The 18,511-nt window shown below is 40.8% G+C and overlaps 1 protein-coding gene across 4 annotated transcripts in view; it reads left to right on the top strand.

Annotated features, from left to right (window-relative positions):
• The window catches only part of LOC126338486 (uncharacterized), a 179,534-nt gene that overhangs the window by 136,295 nt on the left and 24,728 nt on the right, over positions 1 to 18,511 (top strand). For 3 of the 4 annotated variants that reach the window (XM_050001557.1, XM_050001558.1, XM_050001560.1), the window contains exon 7: positions 1,518 to 1,637. The exons of the other annotated variant lie outside the window; for it this stretch is intronic. In XM_050001557.1, the coding sequence (XP_049857514.1) occupies positions 1,518 to 1,637 (120 nt within the window). The remainder of the gene's footprint in view (positions 1 to 1,517; positions 1,638 to 18,511) is intronic. 4 annotated transcript variants of the gene reach the window in all.

The following is an 18,511-nucleotide window of genomic DNA, read 5'->3' on the forward strand; positions in this document are numbered from 1 at the left end:
TTCTGATGTGACGGGCTCATAAAATTTACTATACACAAAAGCCAATGAAACACATTCTGTTACTTGTCCTCTCTTCCCACAATAGACTAAATACTGATTCTCTCCTGAATATGTAAAAAGCAGTGTCTTTTAGAAATATGTATAGCAAGTATTGAAGATTTATGTTAATATAGGGAATAAAAGGCCAACTTGGCTCCTCAGAAGGCCCAAAATAATTTTAGGCCTGACATGTTTTAAAAAACTTTGACATATTGAGAAAGAGTTCTACGTACTAAGCTACCCGAATACAATTCAAGACATGCCCTCACAGCTTTACTTCTGCCAGTAAGTCATATCCTACTTTCAAAACTTGGCACTCTGTTTTAATCTGCCAGGAAGTTTCATATCAGCACACACTCAGCTGCAGAGAGAAAATTCAGTATGGAAACTATCTCCAAGGTTATGGCTAAGACATGTCTCCACAATATTCTTTCTTCCAGGAATATAGTATCGCAAGTTACACAAGAGAACGTCTGCAAAGTTTGGAAGGTAGGAGATGATGAGGTACTGGTGGAAGTAAAGCTGTGAGGGCATGTCGTGAGTCAGTCTTTGGTAGCTCAGTTTGTAGAGCACTTGTCTGTGTAAGGCAAGGGTGCAGGGCTTGAGTCCATGTTCAGCGCACAGTTTTAATCTGCCAGAAAGTGGCATATCAGTGCACACTCTGCTGCAAAGTGAAAATCCATTCTAAGAAAAAATAAGTTTTTCAGGACACAACAATGAAAAGTGATCTGCATATTAACACAGCCAACAGTTTCATACACAGCAATAGAAAAGGAAATTTCAAATTTTGGAAGCCTGTTAAAATTAACGTAAGCACAATTTTTTATTTGTATTACTTTACTTCTTATTTCTTCAACAAAGCATCACACTCAAAATATGTTCTTGGCCATTGGTCAGTAAGTGAACCAAACCAGCTGCAGTCAGCAAGTTACAGATTGTGGCATTGCCAACACATTTGATTGTCCATCTTGAACAATGAGGCTTCATGACTCAAGGTGCACCCTACAGTTCACTTGAGTGTACAAGTTGGGACAGCATTCCTAATTTGTCTGTGAACTGGTTGCCATAGAAGAGCTGCATGTGAATAGCAATGACATTGCCATGAACTCATGTGTATATCTCCCCTTTAAATGAGTAAAACATATCCATGAGCCATAGCTGCATGTATGCTTAAGGAATGAAACTGTAGGGTTGGAGATGATAGGTTTTTGAGAAAAGCTGTGTTTGCTGACAGAAAAACTATGCACTTCAGAAATTTTTGTGTATAATCTCCCTTACCCATGGCCTTGCTGCCATTGTACATTACAGCCACATTATTTTACTTAGTCAAAACTGATTCTGTAAATTTCTGTAAATCATTTGAGAGTAATGCTAACATAATTCCTAATTGCAAAGCTACACTATTTTACTAGCTTATTTCTTTGTATAAGAGAAATTAGCACAAAAATGTATACTGAAATTCACTTTCATGTTTACAGGTAAATTTGCTAAAATAATGTCAGTTAAACAGTTGCCTAGAAACAAATTACTCAAGAGGAAAATTATGTTCACAGCATTTCAGAAAACCTCCACAATTGGCAGACAAAACATTGTACCAGGTTTGTAGCTGTTCCTAAGCAAAGGCATGTTGAATTTATTGAGCAATAAGCAGTCTACATGAAAACATATCTTTAAAAAAAATTTTCTGATGTTTTCTGAATGTGTTACACATTCAATTAGTTTTACCTCTTGTGCCAATATTTTGACTTTCAGCTGTGAATCATCTACCATTTGCGTCTTGGAGATTAAAACGTGAGTCCAAACGTATTTACTCGTGGAAACAAATCTACATCCATACCATGCAAACCACTGTTAAGTGCATGGCAGAGGGTACTTCCCATTGTACCAATTATTAGGGCTCCTTCCTGTTCCATTCATGTATGCTGCACAGGAAGAAGATTGAGTGAATGCCTGTGTGCATGCTACAATGAATCTGATCTTGTCCTCGCAATCCCTACAGGAGTTATACATAAGTGGTTGTAGAATATTCCTAGATTCATGATTCAAAGCTCGTTTTTGGAACTTTGTAAGTAGACATACTCAGGACTTAAAGCATTTACATCTGTCTTCATGTGACTGTCAGTTCAGTTTCTTAAGCATATCTGGTGACACACACCTTTGGGTTAAACAAACCTGTGACTGTTCATGTTGCCCTTCCTTGTATGTGTTCAGTATCGCGGTAGTCCAATTTGGTTCGAGTCCCACACACTTGAGTGTTATTTGAAGATGGGTCGCATAAGTGATTTGTAAGCAATCTCCTTTGTAGATTGATGTCAAGTCTCCAGTATCCTACTAATGAAATGAACTCTGTCACACATCTTTCCTATGACTTTGTGTATGTGATTGTTCCTTTTCATGTCCCCATGAGTGTTGCACCTGGACATTTGTGCCAGCAGACCGATTCAGATTGTGACTCTTTGACACTATTGTCATAGGATATTACATTTTTTTGTTTTATGAAGTGCGTGTTAATTAACATTGAAAAATAGTGTATATTTGTAACTGTATATAGATCCACACTGGAAAATTTTGAACTCTTTTTTTGAGAAATTGGATTCCTTACGATGCTTACAAATTTGGAGAGCTGCATCAAACCAGTCTCAGGACTGAAGACAACAACAACAACAACAACAACAACAACAACATAAGCTGATCAGAAAGGACATTATAGACATACAAAAATCCATGGATCACTAGAGGGGTTAAAGTGGCTTATGAAAGGAAAAGAAAAACATATCTGTTGGCAAGAAAAAGCAGAGATCATGCAGGAGTTGCACAACAAAAACTACTCAAAATTACTGAGACAAGTCACTAAAAAAATGAGGAACGTGTCCATTATGTCAGAAATCAGTAATTCGGACTACAGAGTTAAAGCTATACAGAATGTAGTCAAATGAGGGACAGTACAACCAGCCAAAGAACAGAATAACGCCAGTACTGAATTAAATGAAATGGCTATGAATCTTGAGTCACAATTATCAAACGCATAATGATCATTTTTTAAATATAGCAGAAAGTATAAGGCCAAGCAGATCAGGAGAAGAATCACAACAGTAGTTGAAAAAGCAGTTCTCATAAAGTTCAGGCATATGCCTGTGTCACCAACTTCTTCTCCTGAAATTAAAAAAAAAATTATATACCAAAGATTTGTTCCCACATAGTAACCCTGTGTTGTCTGTAGTACATGATTTATCAATAACTCAGAGCATTTTTCCAGAAAGATTGAAATATGTCCTTGTTAAACACCTCTGTATTTCACTACATGTGCCAAAGTTTTGAAAGGTCCTATATTCTAGAACAGTATTCCAACTGAGTAACAGTAATATTCTCTGTAATTCACAGTTTGGATTTCAGAAGAATTACTTAACTGAGAATGCAATTTACAGATTCATTCACCAAATTTTACAAGCACTAAATAACAAAACAGCACCATTTTGTATATTCAACAAATGTTATCAGGGAAGATTCTTCTGACTGGGGAAACACCACATGTGGTGTTCTCCAAGGCACAGTCTTAGGTCTGTTGTTGTTCCTCATATATGTATGCAATTTTCCTGTAATATTCAAGAAGCAGAATTAGTTCTTTTTGTAGACGTCATTAACATTGTAATCAGTCCAGACAAACACATAGCAACAGAAGAAATAGCAGACAGTGTTCTTAAAAATATCATTGATTTGTTTTCTGTGAATGGTCTTAATCTTTTTAAAAAGACACAGCATATTCATTTCTGCACATCTAGAGGTACTGCATCAATGATAAGTGTAACACATGATAAGGAAATAATAAATAGGGCGGAAACGTCCAATATTATAGGCGTCCATAATGATGAGAATTTAAACTGGAAAAATCACATTTTGGAATACCTAAAACTTAGTTGAGCCACATTTCACTTAGAATAATTACAAATCTTGTAGAGACAAATGAAAATTATGACATATTTTGCATTTGTTTTCATTCAATAATGTCTTAAGGAATAATTTTCTGGAGAGTAAATCATCTTTAAGAAAGTCTTCATTGCTCAAAAATATGATGTAAGAGTAATATCTGGTGCTCCTCCATGATCGTCTTGTAGGCATCTGTTTAAGGAGTTGGGAATTTTGGCTACTGCTTTATATATGGGGTGTGATCAAAATATTTCATGGACTTAACACGTCAGATTTTAAATTTCTGTGTGTGTGTGTTTGTGTGTGTGTGTGTGTGTGTGTTGTTAGTACCCATGTTTCTGTTTTATGTTTGCATTTTCAGCTGTTTTGAGTATTTAGTTTATATTTAACATTTGAAAAGCTTATACATGTTTTTTGGGTAGCTGATGAATTTTTACTTTAAAAAAAGATGGATGAAAAATTCACATTTAATTGTACTTGAAAAATGAAATAAAGTGCAATACCGCATTCAAAATGTTGACTGTGGCTTTTGGGGAATCTACTGTGAATAAGACAAGACTCTACGAGTGGTATAAACATTTCCAAGAGGGTCAAGATGATGTTGAAGTCACCCATGCACATCAATTACTATGACAATGTGGAAGAAGTAAAGTAATGATTCTGGAAAATCGCTGAATCACCATAAAAGATATTGCTAATTACGTCGACATATCCTTTGGCTCATACCAAGCAATTTTTTTGGACAATTTTAGCATGTAGCAGCAAAGTTTGTTCTGAAATTGTTGAATTTTGACGTAAAACAACGTCCCATAGATATCGTTCAGAAATTGCTGAATGATGTTGACAGTGGTCCAGAATTTATAAAGAAGTTTATAACAGATGACAAAACAAGGGTATACATGTATGATGTCGAAACCAAGGCACAATCATGCCAAGGGAAATTGCCTGAAGAGCCAAGACCAAAAAAAGAAAAAAATTTAACAAATTCGATCATATATGAAGATTCTTCTCAATATTTTCTCAATTAAAGTGGGAGAGTGCACCATGAGTTCCTGCCTTATTATGGTTATTTGGGCAAGAACGAATACTAGCTGGAAGTTATACACCGTTGGCATGAAGTGACCCGGAGAAAATGACCAGAATCGTGGCAAAACCACGAGTGGAAATTGCATCACGGCGATACTCTTGCTTGTACTTCAATGCTTGCTCATGATTTTTTGGCAAAAAGAAAACCATTATGTTGTCTCAGCCAACGTATCCACCAGACTTGACCCATTGTGACTTCATTCTATTCCCTGTTCATCCTGGTGGACAGCTGGTTGGCAGTCATACCAATGTAAAAAGCAGCCGAACTGGTATAATACATGGCTGCTTTCACTGGTGGCCCTGCCTCTGCTGGGGTAGGATAACCTTTTGACTGGGCTGTAATAGGAAGTGCTAGGTGGGTGGATTGGGGGAGGTCTTGCTCCTATGTCTTCCACAGGGATGTGATCCTTACAGCAAGGGGTTGGGATTGGAAGAGGCATAGGGATGGACTAGGGTGTTGTGGAGGTTGGGTGGATGATAGGTGATCAAAGCCGTGACGAAGGATGTGGTACAGTTGTTCCAGTCCAGGTTGGTACTAAATTACGAAGGGGATGCTCCTTTGTGGCCGGTTGTTGGTGGTGGAAGGATTGGAGGTGTGAGAGAAAATGGCATGGGAGATCTGTTTGGAGACTAGGTCTTGGAGATAGTACCTATCTGTGAAGGCCTTGGTGAGATCCTCGGCATACTGAACAAAGCAGTCATTGTTGCTGCAGATATGCTGTTACTGGACGGCCAGGCTGTATGAGAGGAGTTTTGTGGTGTGGAAGGGATGGTAGCTGTCAAAATGCAGATACTGTTGGTGGTTGGTGGGTTTAATGTGGTCGAAGGTGTCAACAGAGTCATCAGAAACGAGGAGATTAGTGTCGAGGAAGGTTGCATGCCGGGTAGAGGAGGACCAGGCGAAGCAGATAGGAGAAATGATGTTGAGGTTGTGTAGGAATAGGGTGACTAGACGTCCAGATAAATCCGGAAATGTTCTGCTTTTTATCTATTTGTCCGGAGTCCAGGCTGATTTTTCAGATTGTCCTCCGTTTTCACAAAGCTGACCATAATAAAATTTTATTTGCAATTATTCCCATTCTATTGCTCTTTTCTTTAATACCTTATCTACAGAAGTTAGCAGGATTGTTAGTTTTTTTAACTAATGGCCATGGATAAATCAATAAGTGAGTGCAAATATAGATTATTTAAAATTTCCATTCTGTGTTTTCAGTTTCAGTTGCACATTGTCTTGGCTTGGAATTGTAGGTTTCATATCATATACTCAGTAGTCAGATGTGTGTGCAATTTGCTGTGGTTTAAAAACAAAATTAGCTGAGATAAAATCTACTCCAAATAAAACACCTGAGACTGTTGCAAAGTATATTATAGAAACACTTCAACATCTAGGTATTGCTAATAAGTGTGCATAATTTACCAGAGAGAATGCTAACACAAACTTTGAGGGTATAAATTGAAAGGAAGGCAAGAATATATACTGCAAATTAAATATATATTTGAACAATGAGAATTTAATCGGTGTGGAATGCGCAGCTCATATTCTCATATTTTGCATAATGCAATTCGGTGTGAAACTGATAGTCTTTCTATTAATTTGGAGTGTCTCACTGTAAAAAGTCTCAATTATTTTTCTATTTAAACTGTTAGAATGGAACAGTTATGGTCCTTGTGTGAATTTGTTGAGGAAAATTACAAATAATTTGTGTCTCATGTGAAAACTAGGTGGTTTTCTCTATTCCCAGGCCTTGAAATATTGCAGGAAATGTATTTTGGCCCTGAAATCTTACTTTCTGACTGAAAGCAAGCCACCAAAGATTTTGTTTCAGTTTTTTGAGAATAGCCTAAGTGAAGCCTACTTATGGCATTTGCATTCATTGATGTCTGACCAGTTAAATGAAAAATTTATTTGTCTAGAAGTTAAACAGAAGCAGGAAATTGCAACAGAAGGTGGCTTCGATCACTTTTTATTGAGGAAGTTATGTTGCTATTCAATCGTGCCATGAATATTTAAAACAATTGCTCTGTACGTTTGACGATTTTCCCATTTCAAGTGGGTATCTCTTGAAAACTACAGTGATGTTGAAAAAAGCCTTTTGTATTTGCAAGAAAAGTGTAAAGCTTCTCAAATTGAAGATGTAAAATGTTTTGACCAATTCTATTATTTTAGGCAATTTCAGAAACAGAATAGTAATGATCCTGAATTTAGTAGGTTATCATGTGGTAAAAAATGGGCCAAGTATTTCTGTGAAAGTAAGACTGTTAATTGTCATTCAGAATTGTTAAAACTTCTGGAATATTTTTTCAGCAACTTCGGAAAGAGTGTTTTCGCTCATTACAACACAATGGACTGATGACAGGAATAGGTTGAACAATGAATCTGTTGAAGCTATATTGATAGCCCAGTAAAATTTAAAAGAATTTTCCTGTGCTTCTTTTTACTACTGTCTGCTAAGCAAGGCTATCGTTGATGTGGGAAGCTAGATTTTGGGAAGATTGTTGGAGGTGTTGACCAATGAGGGCCAAAATTCTTTCAGTGGGGGCACAATGGCCACCTACAATGAAGCATCCAGGATTGTTCGGTTTGTGGGTTTTGGGGAGCACGTAGAAGCTGAAAGTGCAGGATGTCATGGGGGTGAGGATGGAAATGGATTCATGGGAGAGGTTGTGGGAAAGGTCTAAGGCTTTAAGCAAGAATTTGAGATTATGTTGGGCTGGGATGGTATCGTTCTGGCAGGGTTTATAGCAGGAGGAGTCAGATAGGTGGCAAAAGCCTTCTGCCAGTAGTCACTGCAGTCCGTAATGACAGTGGTGGGTGTATTATCTGGTTGTAGGACAATTAAGTGAGGGTATGTTGTGCAATGCCTTTTTTTCTGGTGAAAGGTTGGTTTTCCTAGGTAAGGACTTGGGGGAGGGCAGTGAGGCCAAGCTGGAGGTAAGGAATTCCTGGAAGAAGACTGGGAAGGTAGGTGGGAGGAGGGGAGGATCACTGTTGGACAGTGGTAGGAACTGAGAGAGGTAGGGTTATGTGCTGGTATTAGTTAGGCTTTGGTTGGAGATATTGGTGGCAAAGAAGTGTTACCACTGCAGGGGTTGAGAGGAGGAGAGTTGTTTTTGGCAAGTCCAACATGGTTAAATTTGAGTTAGGGTTGAAGGTGAGGCGTTTGGATAAGATTGAAACCATTGTGAGGCTGAGGGTTTTGGTGGACAGGTTAACAACACTGTTTCAAGATTTTTTGGCTCTGGATTTGTTGGAATGTAGGTAAGGACTTCATGGGATGTGAAAAGTTGAAAGTTCAGCTATGCAGGATCTAGGTACTATAATGTGGAACATCCTGAGTACCAGGATGGCCCCTCGTATGCCAAACTATTTATGGTTCGCTTAGAGGAAGCCTTCTTGGTTACCCAAGCCTGCCAACCCAAAGTTTGGTGCAGATTTATTGGTGGCATCTTCATGATCTGGACTCACAGTGAAGAACAACTCCAGAATTTCCTCTCCAACCACAACTCCTTTGGTTCCATCAGATTCACCTGGTCCTACTCCAAATCCCATGCCACTTTCCTCGACATTGACCTCTGTCTGTCCAATGGCCAGTTTCACACATCCGTCCACACCAAACCCACCAACAAGCAACAGTACCCCCATTATGACAGCTGCCACCCATTCCATATCAAATGGTCCCTTCCCTATAGCTGAGATCTTCATGGCAAACAAATCTGCTCCAGTCCTGAACTTCTGAACTATTACACCAATAACCTGAAAACAGCTTTCACATCCCGCAACTGCACTCCCGGCCTGGTACAGAAGCAAGTAACCAGAGCCACTTCCTCATCCCCTCAAACCCAGAACCTCCCACAGAAGAACCCCAAAAGTGCCCCACTTGTGGCAGGATACTTTCCGGGACTGGATCAGACTCTGAATGTGGCTGTCCAGCTGGTATACATCTTCCTCAAATCCTCCCCTGAAATGAGATCCATCCTGCATGAAATACTCCCCACTCCACCAAGAGTGTCTTTCCACCGTCCACCTAACCTTCATAACCTCTTGGTTCATCCCTATGAAATCCCCAAACCACCTTCCCTACCCTCTGGCTCCTACCCTTGTAACCGCCCCCGGTGTAAAACCTGTCCCATGCACCCTCCCACCTCCACCACCTACTCCAGTCCTGTAACCTGGAAGGTGTACACGATTAAAGGCAGAGCCACGTGTGAAAGCACCCACGTGATTTACCAACTGACATGCCTACACTGTGAAGCCTTCTATGTGGGAATAACCAACAACAAACTGTCCATTCACATGAATGGACACATGCAGACAGTGTTTGTTGGTCATGAGGATCACACTGTGGCTAAACATGCCTTGGTGCATGGCCAGCACATCTTTGCACAGTGTTACATCGTCCGGGTTATCTGGATACTACCCACTGACACCAACCTATCAGAAATCCGGAGATGGGAACTGGCCCTTCAATATATTCTCTCTTCCCGTTACCCACCAGGCCTCAAGTTCCGCTAAGCCTCTGTACTTCTGCCTCGACTGACATCTCTGCCCAACCTATTTACATTTACACATGTCTGCCTGTGTCTGTATATGTGCGGATGGATATGTGTGTGTGTGAGTGTATACCTGTCTTTTTTTCCCCCTAAGGTAAGTCTTTCCGCTGCCAGGATTGGAATGACTCCTTACCCTCTCCCTTAAAACCCACATCCTTTCATCTTTCCCTCTCCTTCCCTCTTTCCTAATGAAGCACCCTTGAGTTGCGAAAGCTTGAAATTTGTGTGTGTTTTTTATTGTGTCTACCAACCAGCGCTTTCTTGTTTGGTAAGTTACAGCATCTTTGTTTTTTTCTGTATCGCAAAGTGGAAGTTCCTTTACAGTACAGGTTACCTTCAATATGTGCGATCTGTTATTTCTTGCTTCTGAAATCCCACATGCTCTCTGAGTGAGTCTTAGCTGCTGATTTTCTTTCTTCAGGTGTATGATTTCTTTATGTAGGGCTTCCAGTTTTCTGCAGAGTGATTATTTGTTCATTTAGCGTCACAGTAATATCACTACAAGGCACATATTTGTTGTTTTTGTACTACTGAACCATAACTTTCATACACACGCAAATTACAAACACTACCAGTTGCCGCCATCTTGCCATTTATGACACCTACTATTGAAACATAAAAACCAATTTATGCTCTTGATGATCATTTAAATTTTCATCTGCCATTACTTTGGGTAGACTTTCTGTACAGAGCATCCTTTGCAACATGACAGTATACAATTTGTGGCCACAGACTCAGTTTTTTTCAATTTCAGTGATCTAATGTTTGGTGAAATATAACTCACAGGTAACTTAATGAACTAGGGCAAGGATTTTCATTTCAGAACTGCATGGGATTTGCTTTTGTCTTTAATTCACTCCAGGAGAATTGTCTCAACTTTAATGGGTAAAAGTTATTTTAAAATGTGGAAAATGTATCTATTCTGATGCCCATCATGATCATTTATCAGCAAAAATTTTCATAACTATCAAATTGATGTACGAAGTTTAACAGCCCTAATAACTACAGAAGCATAAGTGACTGAAGGAACAATACCACGTAACAGACGTAGTGATAGTGTACTCGCAATACCCATAAATGAGGTGTTACTTAGCAAAAAGTAAAACATTACATAATTTCAACATGGTGTTAGTAACGGGATCAGCAACTCAGTAATTTTAATTGATTAAATAAAGTTTCTGTCATAGATCCAAATAGTTTTATTAGTGACTAGTTTTGAACTTTTTGTTCATTTTCAAAGCATTACCTATATTAGAAGATACAGTATTATTAACAAAACATGAAATACAACATTTTCAAACATTTTGTATGCACAGATTATAAAAATGCATCTTTTGTAATGTTTTGACCATAATACAGTCAAGTAACACTTGTTATATTGATCTGATTTAAAAACAATAAGTGGAATCTCCAGTATGAAATGTAACAATGAAATCGATAGTTGCTACTTACCATATAGCGGAGATGCTGTGTCACAGAAAAGCACAATAAAATTGCTGCCAGAAAGTTAGCTTTCATCCAACAAGGACTTTTTCAAAAACATACAGCAGACAGATTACCCCCCCCCCCCCCTCCCCATCTCACGCCCGCCCTCACACACACACACACACACACACACACACACACACACACACACACACACACACACACACACACACACAGAGAGAGAGAGAGAGAGAGAGAGAGAGAGAGAGAGAGAGAGAGAGAGAGAGATGAAACACACACACTTGACCACAGTCTCTGGCAGCTGGAGTCAGACTGCGAGGAGCAGCACATTATGAAAGAGGCAACAACTGGGTGGGGGTAGGGAGGAGGCTGGGGCAAGGTTAGATGGAGAGAGGGGGAGAAGGGGGGAGGGAGTGCAGTGAAAAAGGAGAGAAGTAAAAAGACTGGATGTGTTAGTGGAATAGATTGCTGTGTGTAGTGCTGAAATGGAAACAGCGAAAGGGGCTATATGGGTAAGGACGACGACTAGAAAGATTGAGGATAGAAAGGTTATGGGAACACAGGGTATGTAGAGGATATATTGCTGAGGGTGTTGTCATCTGCGCAGTTCAGAAAAGCTGGTGTTGGTAGGAAGGTTCCAGATGGCACAGGCTGTGAAGCAGTCATTGAAATGTAGGATGTCATGTTGGGCGGCTTGCTGGGCAATGGGGTGGTCCAGTTGTTTCTTGGCCACAGTTTGTTGGTGGCCATTCATGGGGACAGATAGCTTGTTGGTTGTCATTCCCTCATAGAATGCCGCACAGTGGATGCAGCTTAGGTTGCAGATCACATGACTTGCCTTTGATGAGAAAGCTGATGTTTTTGACCAGAGTAGAAAAGTGGTGGTGGGAGGATATATGAGAGAAGTCTTGCATTTAGTTGTTTTACAGGGATATGAGCCCTGAGGCAAGGGATTTGGAGCAAAGGTTGTGTAGGGATGGAGAAGTATATTGTGTAGGGCCGCTGGGCAGTGGAATACCAGTGTGGGAGTGATGAGATGGATAGTGTGTAGGGAATTTCTCATTTCAGGGCATGATGAGAGGTGATCAAAACCCTGGCAGAGAATGTAATTCAGTTGCTCCTGCCCTGAGTGGTACTGAGTCATGAGGGGAATGCTCCACTGTGACTGGACGGTGGGACTTTGGGAGGAGTTGTGTGAATGGAAAAATAAGGCACGGGAGATCTGCTTTTGTACAAGAAACCTGCTTATGTACCAGATTGGATGGGTAATTACAATCTGTAAAGGCCTCAGTGAGACCCTCAATATATTTCGAGAGGGATTGCTGGTCACTGCAGATGTGACGGCCACAGATTGCTAGGTTATCTTGATATGGAATGGGTGGCAGCTGTTAGAGTGGAGGTATTGCTAGTGGTTGGCAGGTTTGATATGGACAGAGGTGCTGATATAGCCATCTTTGAGGTGGAGGTCAACATCAAGGAAGGTGGCTTGATGGGTTGAGTAGGACCAGGTGAAGTGTATGGGGGGGGAAGGTGTTGAAGTTCTGGAGCAATCCAGATTAGGGTGTCCTCAGCCTCCATCCAGATCACGAAGACGTCATTGGTGAATTTGAACCAGGTGAGGGGTTTGGGATTCTGGGTGTTCAGGAAGGATTTGTCTAGATGGCCCATGAATAGGTTGGCATAGGATGGTACTATGCAGGTGCCCATAGCCGTACCCCAGATTTGTTTGTAGGTAATGCCCTCAAAAGGGAAGTAATTGTGGGTGTGGATATAGTTGGTCATGGTGAGTAGGAAGGAGGTGGTTGGTTTGGAATCCATTGGGCATTGAGAAAGGTAATGTTCAGTAGTGTTAAAGACATGGGCATTAGGGATGTTAGTGTAATGGGAAGTGACATCAATAGTGACGAGCAGGGCACTGTGTGGTGAAGGAACAGGAACTGTGCAGAGTCGATGGAGCAAGTAATTGGTATGTTTTATAGAGGAGGGTAGTTTGTGGGTAACAGGCTGAAAGTGTTTGTCTAAGAGAGCAGAGATTCTCTCAGTGGGGGCACAGTAACTGGCTACAATGGTGTGTCCTGGGTAGTTGGGTTTATGGATTTTAGGGAGCATGTAGAAGGTAGGAGTATGGGGAGTAATAGGGGCGAGAAGAGAGATGGACTCTAGGGAGAGGTCAAGGATTTGAAGAGAGCCTGGAGACCCTGATGGATTTCTGGAATGAAGCCACTGTGGCAGGGTTTGTAGATGGATGAATCTGACAACTGGCAGAGTCCTTGTACCAGGTAATCCTTGCAGTTTAAACCAGCGGTGGTGGATACTTTTGTCAGCAGGTAGGATTATGAGGTCGGGATCAGTTTTTAGGTGGTGGATTGCAGATCTTTCTGCAAGGTGAGAAGCAAGGTTCGAGCTTAAGAAATTCTGGAAAGTTAATAGTGTGATTTGGGGGCAGTGAGGGTAGATCACGTTTGGATGGAGGAGTGAACTGAGTCAGGCAGGATCAACGTTGGTCTTTGGTTGGGTTGGTGGTGACAGTATTTCCACTGGAGGGATCAAGAGAAGTCCTGCACTTATTTGGGGGTGGAGCAAAAGGTAAGGCATTTGGAAATGACTGATACTTCTGCAGGGCTAAGGCTTTTTCAGGAAAGGTTGATGACTATGTTTCGGATCTGGTTAGGTTTTGAATTCTGTGCAGGTGTGGGAGTGAGTTTTGAAGGATGCAGCAAAATTAGTACATATGCGAGACAGAGTTTGTCAGCTATGGCAGGATGTGGGGGAGGTTAGGAGGTTGTTGTAGAGACAGGGACAGTGGTAATCCACACTAGGAGTAGGAAGTGAGCAGGTTTGAGAGTTTTTTGAGGTGGCGTTGTGCATGTTGCTCAATTTCTTGAAGGGCAAGAGTTTCAGTGTGTGTTATGGACACCATGAATTTGGGATTGGATAGCAGGAGTATTTTACGAATGGAGAGAAGTTAAGAAGGTTTAGGCCTGTTTGATATGGTTTTGGAGGACTGTATTGGTGAGGTCTAAGGACTGGCGGAATCTGAACAGATGGTCATTGTGGAAGGAAGGGTGGCAGCTGGAGAGGGGTAATTTGATGGTAAAGCCAAGCAACAATGCAGGGAAAGTATGTGGGACACGGTTCTGTTAGGGATAAGGAAACTTCTCTGTATTGTTGCAAATAGAAGGAGTAAGGATCCATGCTGGCGGGGGAAAAAATGTATAGAATTACGTCCGAAAAAATTCGCAAAAATACATTCAGACACGTGGGGAAAAATCATAAAAAGGAGGTAACAGATGAAATAAAGGGAAACAAGATGAAATCTGAGGAAGTAGGCCGATAGTGAATGACAAAAAACTGGCATTAAGTCACAATGAGGTAAAATAAAATATTGTATATTGCAGGTCTGTGGGTGGATAAGTGTGAAGAAGGGGGATGGTAGGTGTGATTAGATTAGGTGAAATTAGTAGGTGTGAACTGGTGTAGAGAGGGGAAGGAGTCGGGGTGGTGAGGGATTGGTAGGATGAGATACAAGTTCACGTGGCACATGAAAGGTGTGGGAAATACTACGCGAAAATACATGAGGGTGACACAAGGAGAGTTACCAGTATGAAAGTATGTGATTAATGGTATCGACAGGAATAATGTGGGACAGTAGATGCTGCACCAACAATCAGTGTGGTCTTGTAGCTGTCTGTTGCACTGGCCAAGACGTTTGACACAACGTGGCTCGTAAGTAGTACATACAGTGTGGTTTCTATGGTGAAAGAAGCCACACAGGAAAGGAGAGTGAGAAGGATGGACACTGAGTATAGTAATGCATTAGAAAATAACACTAAAGGAAAAAAGCACTGGTTTAGGATGGAAGAAAAGCCGTCAAGCAAAATCAAACAATGGAAAATCAAGGATTGAATGTACCAATATAATGAAAAGGATAGTTGCTACTCACCATGTAGCAGAGATACGGAGTCACAGAGAGGCACAACAAAAAGACTGTCGGAAAATTAGCTTTTGGCCTACAAGGCCTTTGTCAAAAATAGAACATACACACAAAAGCAAATTGCACACACATTACCATGTTGCTGGCAGCTGGACCCAGACTGCAAGCAACAGCACATTATGGGAGAGGCATTAGATGGTAGTAAGGAGGAGGCTGGGGTGGGGAGGGGGAGGGATACCAGGGTAAAGGTGGGAGATGGTAAAGTGTTGCTGGGAGTGTGCAGGGACGATGTGGACAGTACGGCAACTAGGTGCATGGAGGGATGTGAAATGGGGGGAGGGGGGGGGGGCGATAGCGGGAAAGGAAAGAAGTAAAAAGACTGGGTGCGTCAGTGGAACTGAGGACTGTGTAGTGGTGGAGTGGGAACAGGGAAGAGGCTACATGGGTAAGGACAATGATTAATGAAGGTTCAGGCCAGGAGGGTTATGGGAATGTAGAATATATTGGAGGGAGAGTTCCCACATGCGCAGTTCAGAAAAGCTGGTATTGGGTGGTGTGCTCAGCAACATGGTGGACCTGTTGTTTCTTGGACACAGTTTGTTGGTGCTGTTCTTGCGGACAGATAGCTTGTTGGTTGTCTTGACCTTATAGAATGCAGCACAGGGGTTGCAGCTTAGCTTGTGGCTCACATGACATCTTTCATGGGAAGCGTTGCCTTTGACGGGATAGGTGGTGATGTGACAGGATTGGAGTAGGTGGTGGTGGTGGTGGTGGGAAGATGTATGGGGCAAGTCTTGCATCTATTTGGGTTACAGGGATAAGAGCCCTGAGGCAAGGTCTGCAGAAACATACAATGTTGACAATCTGCAGCTGCAGTTAAATCTGGAATTTTAGTTGCAGTTGCAAATAATTTTGATGTCATCTGCATTAGGTATTGAAAGAATATGTATTGGTGACACATGAAAATTTGAGTTAGATGAAGACAGGATCCCGGATTTCATGCTTATTGTGAGTGGTTGCCTTAACGATCTCGACTATCTGAGGTATTCAGCTGAGGAATGCATATAAATGCTGCACCATGCACTAGACTTCATCATGAATGTGAGGTCTTCATGAATGAAAGATGAGTTGGTCAAGGAGAACCCATATTTCCAATGTCATTCTTAGTAGTCCTAGAGGAACTTTTCATATCTTTAAACTGGAAAAATAAAGAAGAAATGCGGCGTAATGCAGAATTTCTGAACCACTATTGTATTGCTAATGTCACTTTACTGCTTACCATTAGTAAAAACAAACTTGACAATAGAACAGTTTTGCAATTAATTTGAAAATAAATTATAATAAAACTGAATATTTTTAATTAACACATGAAGAAGAAATTTGTCCAAATTTACAAGGAGTCATAGAACCATTTATGAGTTTCTGCATTTAGAACAATTAAAGATGATGGGGTGGGTATACATTGATATAAACAAAAGACTAGGTATGGCCTGGAGTGCTTTTAGTAAACTGAATAGGGTTTTCAAAAGTAAGTTTTCATTGTGCCTGCAAATAAATGTTAATAGTTAATGTTTAGTGCCAGTTTTGAATTATGTAATGAGACATGGAGTTTTATTGTTTTAATGCAGAAACTATTCAAAAACTGAAGGTCTTGCAACTATCAGTGGAGAGATGCGTCTTTGGAATTAGGAGAAGAGACAAGAAAACTAAGCAATGGACAAGACAACAGAATGTAGTGGAAGAATGAATGGAGTTGGGCAGTGTATGTGTGCTCCCTAATAATTGGTACAGACGTTTTTTCATTTGACATAACTAATGAGTATTTGCAGTGTTTAAAGTAACACTGAAAATCATTTAAGGCTTCCTTTTTAAAAATTGTAATGCTTATGAAAGTTCATTTAATATTATGTATCCATGACAACTATGTCATTTGGCCCCATGGCGCTGCATTGCTGGATTCATTTTTACAACACTTAAATTCTCTTCATTTGATCTTCAGTTTTATGATGGAAATGGTGAAACATGGCAAACTACCATTCCTGGACATGGTGGTACAGAGAAACGGGGTGGCACCTGGGGTCACACTGTGTACTGTAAACCTGCATACATGGACTTATACTACAAGCCAGCTGCTGTCACCATCCTGCAGAATGGAGTGGTATGGTTAGGATATTGATCAACAGAGCACAAGCAATATCAGATTCAGACAGCTTATCTGATGAGCTACGCCACGACTGTACTGTATTTTTAGGGAATAGATATTCTGAATGGGAGATTGCTTTGCCTTGTGCTCGGCATGTGCCATACAGTGAGGAACTGGAAGGAAATGACGAACTAAGAGAGTTGGTCATCTTGTCAAACATTTGTGGTATTTCTTTAAAAATTGAAAGATTATTGGAGAAAGATAAAGTCAAGTGTGTCTTCTGTACGCCATCAAATCTCAGAGCTGTTTTAGGCTCAGTGGAAGCTAATCTAGGTTTAAGAAGGTGGTGTCTCTCTAAGATTCCCTGCAGTTGTGGGACATCATACATTGGACAAACTTGTCGCACCATGGAGGACGATGCATCACACATTGATACCATACACATCTGGACCAGCCAGAGAGATCTGCAGTGGATGAGCATTGTTTCAGTGCAGGACACAGTATGGAATACAAAAACACCAAAATTCTCTCACCAATGTCTTCACACTGGGGGAGCATTATTAAAGAAGGAGTGGAAATTGCAAGTTCATATGCTTAACAGGGACACAGGACACCGACTCAGCAAGGCATCGGATCCAGCACTGTCCATGTTAAAATCATAGTGAACACAAGGAAGAACTGTTGGTCATACAGGGCATGACATAGATACTCGGTTGACAACACCAAGGATAGGCACACGCCAGCATGGAAACATATTTCAGATTGCGACTTCTGACTGATGGTACTGGTCAACCAATGGCAGCACACAGTGTGATTGACAACCTCGACGTGTGTTCATCATCTGACAGGTGACGTAGCTGTCTCTCCCACTACTGATTAGAACATGTGTGCTAATTGACACTGAATTTGGCATGTTCATGCCTGTGCAGTTTCTTTTCAAACTGTCATAAATGGGAGACTTTGGTCACAGCTTTAGCAGATTACTGAAACATTTTGTCTTGATAGCCTCCCTGAATCCTCTCAGGAGATTTCAGTAGTATGCCCCTGTTGTGGTTTGTCTCCTTACAAGCATAATCTTTTTGCGCTACTCTATGGCAATCTCAAAAACTGCTCAGCATCAAGTTATCTGATGATTTTTGGGACTTCACTTTTTGCCATGGATGGTGTGTCCCCCATGTTTCTACTCCTTGGTTATTGCTAGTTTTTATCAGGATTATTCTGATACAGCCACCCCTTATCTGTGGTGATTAGGCAGCTAAATAAGTCATCTGTGGAGCTAAAGAAGTCATCTATGGATCAGAACTGCAGAGACATATCTGCAAACAAATAAACTTATTACACAACCACCAGATTCTTTTGTTTATTTTTTAGTCAGTGATAAGATAGTA

Source organism: Schistocerca gregaria, chromosome 1 (genome assembly GCF_023897955.1).
Source record: "Schistocerca gregaria isolate iqSchGreg1 chromosome 1, iqSchGreg1.2, whole genome shotgun sequence".
Lineage (NCBI taxonomy): Eukaryota > Metazoa > Arthropoda > Insecta > Orthoptera > Acrididae > Schistocerca > Schistocerca gregaria.